The 12,503-nt window shown below is 35.2% G+C and overlaps 1 protein-coding gene across 1 annotated transcript in view; it reads left to right on the top strand.

Annotated features, from left to right (window-relative positions):
* The window catches only part of EDIL3 (EGF like repeats and discoidin domains 3), a 580,643-nt gene that overhangs the window by 379,638 nt on the left and 188,502 nt on the right, over nucleotides 1-12,503 (top strand). The window contains exon 6 of the mRNA XM_043978117.1: nucleotides 2,724-2,905. Coding sequence (XP_043834052.1) covers nucleotides 2,724-2,905 — 182 coding nt within the window. The remainder of the gene's footprint in view (nucleotides 1-2,723; nucleotides 2,906-12,503) is intronic.

The following is a 12,503-nucleotide window of genomic DNA, read 5'->3' as shown; positions in this document are numbered from 1 at the left end:
CTGAGTTAAAATGTTTGCTTTCAGTAAGCTGAAAATGTGTTTTTGACCAGTAGGAATGATCACTTAGTATTCCATATGTTTATGGTAAGATTTCAGGTTATTTATCTTGACCATAAATTTAAGGTAAAATTAGGAAATAGAAGAAGAGAGTTGTGAATTGTAGACTAATCAAAGAAAGGTAAAATAATGGTACATTTTTTCCCTCAAAGATCATGCAAATCTGGGTATAAAAAGAGCCAGATATGTTCAATATGGTATCTAATTTGTCAATGTTGCCTGACTTATTTGTCATATATATCACATATCAAAACTTATGAAAAATGGGGCGGCTAGGTGGTGCAGTGGAAAAAGGACCAGGCCTGGATTCAGGAGGACCTGAGCTCAAATCCAGCATCAGACACTTCACACTTACTAGCTGTGTGACCCTGGACAAGTCACTTAACCCTCATTGCCCCCCCCCCAAAAAAAAACCCACCACCTTATGAAAAACAAGAATGAGAATAAGTGACTTAAAATCTATACTTGCCTTTTTGCTTAAGCATTAGCAATTTTATTTATGATATAAAGTTTTAGATTGCAAGTATCTTTAGAATTGTAGAATGTTTCTTTTGACATGATAAAAACACCTGTTAATTAAAAACTCCAAACTACCATATCATTAAACAATCAGCAAACATTTCTTCTGTATAAGGCATGCCACCAGGAAGGCAAGGTGATGCAGTGGAATCAGTATTAGGTGTTGGGTCAGAAGACTTGAGTTTGAATTCTACTTCTACAACATACTAGTGGTGTGATGTATACCAAGCCTTGATAGCTTACAGATATTCTCTAGGTATCTGTTTTTTCACATGTAAAATGAGGGCTTTAGATTAAATGGCCTTTAAGAGTCCTTCCATATCTAAATGATTAAATGCCTGAAAAAAATGTGAATGTATCAATCTTATTGTCAGGTATAATAAGCATCCAACTAACTATAAGATAAAGTCTGTGCCTTTGTTTTTGTTTTGGGGGTTTTTTGTTGTGTTTTCTGTTGTTTTGTTTGTTTTTGCAGGGCAATGAGGGGTTATGTGACTTGCCCAGGGTCACACAGTTAGTATGTGTTGTGTCTGACACCGGATTTGAATTCAGGTCCTCCTGAATCCAGGGCCATTGGTCTATCCACTGCACCACCTACCTGCCTCCAAGTCTGTTCCTTAAAGAGTTTACAATCTGATTGAATAGAAAATAGATTAAAAATAAGTAACTATGAATGGCAATACTCCTAGAACACTAACACTGTAATCAAAGGAATAGGGTTCACCCTCCTACCTCTGATACTTATTACCATGTATGACCCTTAAACAAATCTCAACTCCCCTGGGCCTCAGTTTCCTCACCAGCAAAATAGGGAACAAGGAGACCACTTCTAGTTTTATATCTCTGATCCTAGGACATATCAAATAGATGGTCCAGTCAATAAATGCTATAGATTGTGGGAGGGGGTGAATTGTCATGGTCTGTGGTGCTAAATTAGGGTTTAAAAAACCTTGTGGTTAAAATGAGATAGCTAAGGCCCCCTTCCATTCCTAAGATATGTTTATTATTGTGTCACATGTATACTCCCTACTTAATAAAATCCCATGGTTTTCTGTTGCCTCCAGGAGTAAATACAAAATCCTCTGTTTGGCATTCAAAGCCTTAAATAACCTAGCCCCATCCTACTTTTCCAGTCTTCTTATAATTTACTCCCTAACATTTTAACTCTTTAATCCAGTGATGTTGGCCTCTTGACTGTTCCACAAACAAGACACTCTTTTTTTTTTTGGTTTGTTTTTGTGGGTTTTTTTGGTTTTTTTTTTGTTTTTGCAGGCAATGGGGGTTAAGTGACTTGCCCAGGATCACACAGCTAGTAAATGTTAAGTGTCCGAGGCCGGATTTGAACTCAGGTACTCCTGAATCCAGGGCCGGTGCTTTAACCACTGTACCATATAACTGCCCCAAGACACTCTTTCAAAGCTAACATTCTGTCTGGCTGTCCCCTATCCCTGGATGCCCTCTCTTTGCTCCAACACCTGACTTTCGAAAATTCTACCTTCTGCAGGAAGCCTTCCCCAATCCTTCTTAATTTCTAGTGCCTTTTAGGGGGCAGCTAGATGGTGCAATGGATAAAACACCAGCCCTGGATTCAGGAGGACCTGAGTTCAAATCCAGCCTCAGACACTTGATACTTAACACTCATTGCCCCACCAATAAATAAATAAATAAATAAGCAAACAAACAAACAAATAAATAAAAAAACAAAAATTCTAGCGGCTTCACGCTGTTAATTATTTTCCATTATAAACTTTCTATAGCTTGCTTTGCATATATTTGTTTGCATAGTCTCCCTCATTAGATATTAAGCTCCTTGAGAGACTGTCTTTTGCCTCATTTTATGTCCATGGCACTTAGCACAGTGCCTGGACAAGAGTGGGTGCTTATTAAATATCTATTAATTGATTACTTTTGTTGTTGTTTTGGGTTTTTGGGGTTTTGGGTTTTTTGCAGGACAACAGGGGTTAAGTGACTTGCCCAGAGTCACACAGCTAGTAAGTGTCAAGTGTCTGAGGTCGGAAGTATCTTGAGGTCTTCCTGACTCCAGGGCCACCTAGCTGCCCCCCCCTATTAAATTGATTATTAAGGTAATGTAAGTATAAATTTTTGTTTGAGGTGAGCTCACATTTTCCCTTGGCTTTTATTTCTAGAATGTTCTGGCCCCTTGGGAATTGAAGGAGGGATCATATCCAACCAGCAAATCACAGCTTCATCTACCCACCGAGCACTTTTTGGGCTGCAAAAATGGTACCCTTACTATGCACGACTTAACAAGAAGGGGCTTGTAAATGCTTGGACTGCAGCAGAAAATGACAGGTGGCCATGGATTCAGGTAACAGATGGAATTGTGGAAGAAAAAAATCTACAAAAACCAATTGCCAAAGTAATTTTGGAATGATGAAGACAAGTGATAAACTAATAGAATGACTTTTATCCATTGTCAGAAACAAAAGAGGAGTGTTTAGTTTGCAGGTGATATTGACTTTAACCTTTCTAACACAGAAATATTTGAAAGTGTGAAGTTACCTTCTGGAGTAAGATTCTATTGAGGGCATTTAAAGACACTAGAAGCTTTAGGGCTTAAAATCAGGTTTTTGAAGATGCCAAAAGATTGCTTTTTTTATCCAAGTCATTCATTAGCATTCATTAGTGCTGTGTTGACATTTAACACTGATATTCACTGATGGACAACTTTTGAAAGTTCAAAAGGATATAAATTTGCTGTATTCCTTCTGCCAATATGAAGCAGTTTAGCATGCAAAAAGAAATTATATAATATGTTATCAAGGCTATAACCTGATCCCATGCAGAAACTCTCTCCTCATAGTTAACTATTTCACTTGCAGTATTTCTTTTATACTCATATGCGAGAAACTATGGTACTTCCAAGTGGTGGTGATTTACTAAAAGTGACATGGTTAGTCATCATCTTAAATCTCTGTTTCTTGGTCTTTGTTTTGAGACTCAGGCAAATTGTATGGTGTAAAATACAGACTAACAGAGTTGAAGTTAAAATAATAAGAGCTAATGATAATAATCACAGCTAGATAGCACAGTAGATTGAGCACTGGGCCTAGAGTCAGGAAGACTCATCTTTATCAGTTCAAATTTGGGCTCAGACACTTACTATCTCTGTGACCCTAGGCAAGTCACTTAACCCTGTTTTTCTCAGTTCCTCATCTATAAAATAAACTTCAGGAAGAAATGGCAAACTAGTTATCTCTGACAAGAAAACCCCAAATGGGGTTACAAAGAATGAAACACAATTGAAAAAATTCAACAACAATAAAATGATGATCATGATGATTAGCTAACATTTATATAATGCTTACTCTGTGCCAGACACAGCACTAAGCACTCTACCAATATTGTCTTATTGATCCTCACAACTCTAAGAGGTAGACTGTTATTATCCCCATTTTAGAGATGAGAAAACTGAAGCAAAAAGAAGTGATTTGTCCAGGGCAACAGAGCTAGTAAGTTGTCTGAAACCAAATTTGAACTCAGAACTTTCTTACTAAAGATAAGACTTGGCCTTTAAGCCTAGGTCTCCCATTTCCTAGCTGTGTGAAGTCATTTAACTTTACTGAGAAAGAGTGCTTTCCTTTTTAAAATGACAATGATAGTATTTTCATTACACAGGATTTAGAGCTGCAAGGGAACTTGAGGATGATTTAGCCCAACTCCTTTATTTTACAAATGAGGAAACTGAGGCCCTGAGAGATGAAGTGACTTTTCCAAAGTTATGCAACTAGCAGTTAGAAGAATCAGGAGGAAAACCCAGATCCTCTGATTCCAAATCAATTTCTCTTTACACTGTCATGCTGCCTCCTGCCTCACAGGGTTTTGTGAGAACCAAATGAAATAATAATATACAAGAAAGAGTTTTTTTCCAGCACTGTCATATACAAGTGGGAGCTTTTATTGATGTCATAGATTACATTGCCTCCTCTAGATATACTTTGACCCTCAGTTAATTGTTCTCCTACAGACTTTTAAATGAATTATAAGTATTATTGAATTGTTCCTGTGAGATTAAGTAGAGAATGCTTTTATTTTGTAAATATGAAAAAAATGTATTCCAGATAAGTAAAATGAATTGTCTTCTCTTCAGGATGTGAAACTAGGACTTCTTCCAGATTGCTCTCCTGTCTAATATGTACTAGGATACTCTGAAAAGTGTCCATAAGCATTTGATACTCTGTTAATGTTTGTTGTATGTTACTATATATGAAAAGCAGTGTGTCCAGTTGGCTAGAAGGTTGGATGCCAAGCCCCGCGTCTGACACACTGGTTATGTGACATTTAGAAAGTAGCTAAATTTCTCAGTGTTTTCAGAAAAGATTTTTAATCTATAAGATACAGAACAAAAGGCAAGCTACATCTTTGATGGGGGAATTTTCCTTGCTGGCTCTTTCCTGTACCAATGAAATCATAGATGGGAGGCTCACCTGTTGTGTGGCCATCCATGTATTTGATTTGTGTATATGTAGGTCTATTTCTGTTTGTGGACATAATTTTTTTAAATTTAAGTAATTCAGTTTAATGAATTATTCATTTAATTTTTTAAAAAATTAAATAGTTCTTAGTCATTCACATCTCTGAGAACATGTACTATATGATAATATTTATATATGCATAATTATATTATATATGTATGTATATGTGCATATCTCTATGTGCGTATACAAATATATGTATGTATATATATATATATGTATATATATATATATAGAGAGAGAGAGAGAGTTCCTCTTAAATATATATGTATATATAAAAGCTAATGACAGGGATAGCCTAGTTATATTCCTAAAGTACCTATAAGATAGGGAGGGGATGGGGAGAATCCAATTAGTAATCATGAACACCAAAAAAGTTGTTTCACTAATTAAAAGAGAAATCCGAAGATAATGTACCTCCACCATCTTTATGCTACAAATTTTATTAAAAGCTACAGTTTTAAGATTTAGTCAAATTACTCTCATAGCCTATAATTTCACTGAGAAGTTCTTCTTTCAAATACTAAATCACAGTATCACAAATTTAGATCTGGAAAGAACCAAAAGAGCTACTGAGTCCAAACCCTAATTGTAGAGATGAGGAATTAACGCTAAAAGAATAGTGAATGGTCTATAGCTAATAAATGGCTAAGGTATTTGAACTTGATTCTCTGAACTTGACTCTGAGCCCAGTATTCTGTCTACCACAGCAGCTAGCAAATAAATATGGAATACAGATGGTAGGTTGGTTCCTTCACAGATTTGCATTTGAAACACCTTGTACCAATTTGAACTGCAGGCCTGACTGGAAGACCTAAATTTGTTCCAGACACATATATGGCAACTGAAATATAGGCTACTTCTTCCTCTATTTCCTTACCCCCAATTTTGTTTTCAGCTCCAATGTGTACTTTAGGGAATTTATCTTCTACTTGGTGTACTTTGAACCTTAACATTTATGCATTTCCCATGAATAGCTTCAAGTTAATGAGACACAAAACATCGGCTGAAATAACAGTAGGAGCTTCGGGACTGATAACTATAGCCAGAGGTAAATAAAAAGTCTAAATAGATTCCTTTATTTCATCACTTAGAATCATGAAATAATCCCTCCCTCTTATAGAATGGGAGAATGAGACTGCAAGAAAGAGACAGTGAATAAGACTGTTGGACTCATTAGAGGAGGTTCCATATTTGTGGAATGAAAACAAAAGAAAATGCATAGTCTATACTTATTAAATGCTGGAAGTTTGGTAGTTTTGCAAATACTACATAGCTTGAATTTTCTTACATTCATTCTCTTAAATACATTCAACCTTTTATCTTCAATGATTAAATTTGTTCATTGAAGTGTTGGGGCACAGATTATTAATAAAAAGTCTTGTTACTTAAAAAATTTTAAAATAATTGTAAAAGAAAAATTTAAATAATACCCATTTTCAAAAAGAAAAAAAATATATACTAGGAAGTTCTTTGGATTCTAACCATGTCCCAACTTTTCTGTGTTTGAGCACTCATTATTAATTTCCTTTGTCACTTAATTCTTTTATTTATATGCAGTCCTTCAAATGAAAGCATTGAGTACTTTGCTTATAACTCACTTATAATGAGCATGGTTTCCTCATAATCTTTCAGGTGTATGACACACATGAACTAATTACTATGCATCTTCATTTTCTGCCTTGTCTTGATGAAATGAAAATTGAAACTGCCATTTTAAATTAATGCTCTCAGCATGTAATTAGTGATGGTACTACAATATCTGTAATTGGTTTGAGATTTAAGGGGTCAGTGACTATGGGTTTTTTTTTTAAACAGTTTAAGGAGCAAACACAATCTTTCTCTTTAAAGTTTGTCTGACCATTGATTTTTTTTTCCCTCTACCATATAGTTTTTCAACTGCTAGAAAACACATTGGTGACCAAGACTATCAGGGACTATTTTTAACTAAAATGTTGAACCTTCCATATATCTAGGACTATAACTTTACTTACCTATTCTTAAAATGCCAAATCCCACTAAAATTATATAGTGTTATTTGCTGACTATTGTATTTCAAAGATGAATTAGGATGACTTTTTTTGTTTGTAATTATTGTTTTCATTTTTTTTTTTGGTGTATTGAATAGAGAGGTAGCCTTGAAACCAGGTAGTTCCTTGTTCAGGTCCAAGGAATGGAGCCATGGATACAACCTGGCTATGTAATTCTGGGCAGGTCATTGTACCTCTCACTGTTCTCACTGAATCTTTATGATAATAAACTACAAAGATGGTACCCATCAGTATTGGTAGTTCCCAATATGAAGGAAATCACAAATCCAATCACTATCCTCTACCACTCTTTTCATTTGTTTATTAGTTCAAAATATATTATTTTATAATTTCTATTTTGTTTTTCCTTAAATTTAAATTGTTTTATAGCACATCAGATGCTAATGGCTAAAGTTTTTGTTTTGATCACATGCTATCAGGATCCATTGATGAAGCAGTTGACCTAGTCAAAACTAGAAACAATATGTCATTTTATTTGTAGTGCTTAAAAGAAGATAGAAAAGGAAAAGTCATATAAAATAACTGGATATATCCAAAGATATCTGAGGAAGAAATAATGGGAAAAAATATAAAGGAAGTAAAATAAGAGGTAGCTTGGAGATTTGTATAAAGAACTAGGTTTTTGTATGAGGCAAACTTGGGTTCAAATATCATCTGTGACACATATTGGCAGTAATCACAGGCAAATTATTTATCTTAATAGTGCAAGAGGGAGATGGATGGATGGATAGATAGATGATAGATGCAAAAGCAGGAATTTATTAAGTGTTTACTGTGTGCTAGATATCATGTAAAGTGTTGGGTATGTGATAAAAACAAAAGAACAACAAAATGGTCTCTATTTTCAAGGAGCTGACATTTTCATGGCGGGGGGGAGGGGAGGGGAGAATACATGAAAGGAACTAAATGTGCATGTGAAAGCATTGGGATAGAGTAGCAAAAAATTCTAGAGAGTGAGGAATGGAACCACTAATGAAGTGAGCTTGTCCTGAGTGCTTCATGAAATAGTAAACTCACTAATCAGAAACAAGTACCACAGAGAAGAGACAATTTTAGGGTAAAAATGCTCCTGGTGGGGAGGTGGAAAAGTCCAGAGAGTCAGAGTGGACCCAGGAGTGAAATGGAAGACACAGAAGAGAAAACACCATAAATGGAAGACCAAGAACCAATCTACATTGGTTGACCTCCTCCCTAGGAGATCCTTTTATCAGTGAAGTAATGGATCTGGAAAAACAACACCAAAAATTCCTTTTACCAAAGCCAGCACTGACACCTATAAAATACTATAACCCAACAATTCCTTAACCTCGAGAAAGGAAGACTTGCTTTGAATCAGTACTTGGGAGCAAAGAAACTGTACAACCATAGGCATGAATATTTTACAGTGATGTCATGAAAGATCCATAATTTTCTAAGATTCCCAAGTCTCTTCTGCAAGACAACTCCAGAAAGTCTGGGTCATGGAAGCTCAAAAAGTAGAGGTTTAAATAAGGAGGCAACCCAATTTAGCAGATTTTATTGATTTCCCACCTTTAAGGTCACAGGTGGGAAGTATGCAAGGATCTCCTAGACCTAATTCAAACTGACTCTCAAAAGCTGATTATTAAATTTTTCACTGTGAGTATTTATACCTCAGAAATTGACAAAGGTTATAAATCAAGCCTTGATTTATTGGGGGTATTTTGGTCTACATTTAAGAAAGTGATGGAGAAAAATGTGTTTAATGAACATTAAATTTTTAAGTCTGTTGAACCTTTTAAAAAAATAGCTAGTTTCTAAACATTTACTAGATACATACCTGTGGATATATACCTTTCAGTTAGGGGGAGACTGGAATTTCTAATCTAGAAGAGAAGATTCCAGAAATTAGGTATGGGGAAATGAGCTCCATATAAGAGGTAGTATCAGCTATGACCTAGGAAATAACTAGTGAATAGATAATTTGTTGAACAAAGCAAGACTAGGTCTGCAAAAAGAGGTTTTGGTTTTTTGTTTGTTTTAATTTGTTGTTTTTAGACATGTGCAATTTAGAAAAAAAAAGGAAATTTTGCACCAAAAATATATTACCTTATAACTATGATAATTAGTTTATCACCACAATCGCGATGTAGTTCCAACTATGACTACCCTCTCCAAACTGAAGTAAATAACCTTTTAAAATGTATCTATTTTTTTTGTTTTTGTTTTTTTTGTTTTTAGTGAGGCAATTGGGTTTAAGTGACTTGCCCAGGGTCACACAGCTAGTAAGTGTTAAGTGTCTGAGGTCGGATTTGAACTCAGGTACTCCTGACTCCAGGGCCAGTGCTCTATCCACTGTGCCACCTAGCCAACCCCCAAAATGTATCTATTTTATAAAAATGAGAAGACAAACAAGTTTTTCTCAACATTTTTTCCTTCATATACACCTTTTAGTTGAAGACCTAGTATTCCCTTCCTCTTGGGAAAATTTAGTTTATTGTTTGTAATAGATTTTTAGTTTTCTTTTGTTCTTATTCTGTTATTTGCTTTTTAAAATATGTGACTGGTACCATTTTTTTTTAACCTGTGTGTATTCCATTTCTTCCCCTGATATTGGAAGGTGCCTCTCAGATGTAATACTTGCAATTTATCTTAATCAGATCTAATCATGACAGAGTTAGTTGTGAAGTGATGATTTATAAGTATCTTCATAAAGCCAGGTTTTATTTAGCATCATAATTTAAATACTATTGGAGGAACTGCTAAGTTAATTGTAAAGCTGTAACCTCACAAAATCCTAACAATTTAATAATCATGAAACTTTAGAATCTATATAGTCTGGTAGAGCAGAATAAGTGATAGAGAAGCTAGAGTTGCATCTTGGTACTTTGACTTGGTATACCATATTTGACAAGTTATTTAATCTATTTGAGCCTCATTTTCCTCATCTATACAATGAGCAAATTGGGCTAAATTACTTGGAAGTTGCCTGTATCTATAATTAAATGTTTCTATAATTTGATATATGAATGAATTTAGAAAAAAAACATATTTATTACGTGCTTACAATGTACCAAATGCTAGGTTAAGCTCTGATATAAATGGAAAAAAAAAGAAATATTCCTGCCTTCAAATAGCATAAATTATTATTATGATATGCAACAAATAAATGGAAAACTTTTAAGGAGAGGAGCATTTTGGCTGAAAATTTATAAGGATGGGTGCAGCTAGGTGGCACACTGGATAAAACACCAGCCCTGGATTCAGGAGGACCTGAGTTCAAATCCTGCCTCAGACACTTGACACTTGCTTGCTGTGTGACCCTCGGTAAGTCACTTAACCCTCATTGCCCCACCAAAAAAAAAAACATTCTAAGGATGATGAGTAGAACCAAAGGAGACTGGACTGATAAACCCTTTTCTATATGCATGGCAAAATGTTGATTTGATTATAGTACTAGACTTGGAAATGGTGGTGATGGATGTTGAGAGGAAGGGGATAGCCCAGAGATATGGGTCAAACAGCAAGGTAGCTGGTAAGGACTTGTCTGGAACAAAAAGAGAAATACCACCTAGCCTGATATAGGTAGTCACAGGAGTAACTCACCAGTCAGCACAATGGGTCAGGGCTTGCAGAGATGAAAGGGTTATGTCCTCTGAGATATGGTCCCTGAATAAGTGGCAAGAAAGCCAGCCAAGAAGTGACCTGGAAGATATTTTAGAGATTGTTTTTCAGAGTGTTGTGTTAAGAAATGAAAATACAAAAGTTTACATAGTCCTAATGTGAAAAAGATCATTCCATATAAGTGGGGAGATTAGATACATTCACAAATAATTTTAATACAAAACAAACAATGAACTATGCATAGGAGTGAGGTGTCATTTTTATCTAGGAGGATCAGGGTAGACTTTAGGGATTATAAGATTGTAGATTTAGAGATGAAAGTAGTACCTGAACTAAAACTGGAAAGAAAGGATTTATCTAAGTCTGAGAGGGATATGCTGAGAGCCCTCACTAGTATAATTTAACTAAATATTTCCTCCCTGCTAAGCATACTATCAAAACTAAACAAAATTGGTGTTGCTTGACAGTGGATGGTCTTTGAATCTTTTTCTACTCAACTATCAGAACCCCACACTGTCTGTGAGGTGAAAGTTTCTAAGGCTGAGCCTGCCTCTCAACCCAGCTTCCTCCAAGGCTTGTTGCTTGGTAATTCTGCCTTTAACCTGGAGGTATTTGTACTTCACTCAGGCTGAACCTCTGTCCCTGGAAGTTGGGTCCTTCCTGGGGTCCTCTCAAATTGTCTTAGAAGGACAACTGCTTTACCCCATATTTATTTCTGCTACTCTAAGGCTATGTTCTATATTTTTGGAGAAAATTAGAAGAGCCAAAACTTTTTTGCTCTCTTCTGCCTCTTCCCAGAATGTCCAATTTTCTATTCCACACTAGTATTTCATCATTAATGCTTAAAAATCCTCTATTTTATTAATTATCCATTTCCCCCCACAGAATTATACTCAGTTTTGCTAGGTAGGTTGTTTTTAATTGTAATTCCTGGATCATTTGCCTTCTAGAATATCACAGTCTAAAGCCTCTGATCTTTTATAGTGATAACTAATAAATCTTGCGTGATCCTGACTTTGGCTGTACTCTATTTGAATGATTTCTTTCTAGCTGCCTTCAATATTTTCTCTTTGATCTAGGACTTCTGGAATTTGTCTTTAATATTCTTGGGAAATTTCACTTTTTTATTTCTTTTAGGAGGTAATTGGTGGATTCCATTAATTTTGATGTTTACTTCTGATTCTAAAATATCTTCAGAGTTTTCCTATATATAATTTGTCAAAATATGAAATCTAGCCTTTTGGGGGGGGTGGGGGAGCAATGATGTTTAAGTGACTTGCCCAGGGTCACACAGTTAGTAATTGTCAAGTGTCTGAGGCCAAATTTGAACTCAGGTCCTCCTGAATCCATGGCTGGTCCTTTATCTACTGCACCACTTAGCTGCCCCCTAGTCCAATAATTCTTAAATTATCTCTAAATCTAGGTTTCTAGGTCATTTGTTTTTCCTATGAGATATTTAATGTCCTATTTTTTTCATTTGTTTGACCTTGTTTTATTTCTTGATGTATCATGGAATCATTTATTTCCACTTGACCAATTCAATTTTTAAGGAATTATTTTTTTCTTCAGTGAGTATTTGTTCCTCTTAACAATTGGCCAATTCTAGTTTTTAAGAAGTTTTTCTTCAGTATTTTTTGTTTCTTCTACCAAAGTGTTCATTCTCTTTTCATATTTTTGCTGTATTACTATAACTTCTTTTTCTAAGTTTTCCTCTATCACTTTTATTTGATTTTAAAGTCACTTTTTAAAATCTTTCTTTAATTCTTCTAAGAATTCTTGTCAAGCATGGGTCCAACCT

The sequence above is a fragment of the Dromiciops gliroides genome, chromosome 1, assembly GCF_019393635.1.
Source record: "Dromiciops gliroides isolate mDroGli1 chromosome 1, mDroGli1.pri, whole genome shotgun sequence".
Lineage (NCBI taxonomy): Eukaryota > Metazoa > Chordata > Mammalia > Microbiotheria > Microbiotheriidae > Dromiciops > Dromiciops gliroides.
Note: the sequence above shows the minus strand (reverse complement) of the source record. Positions and strands in the feature narration are given on the sequence as shown.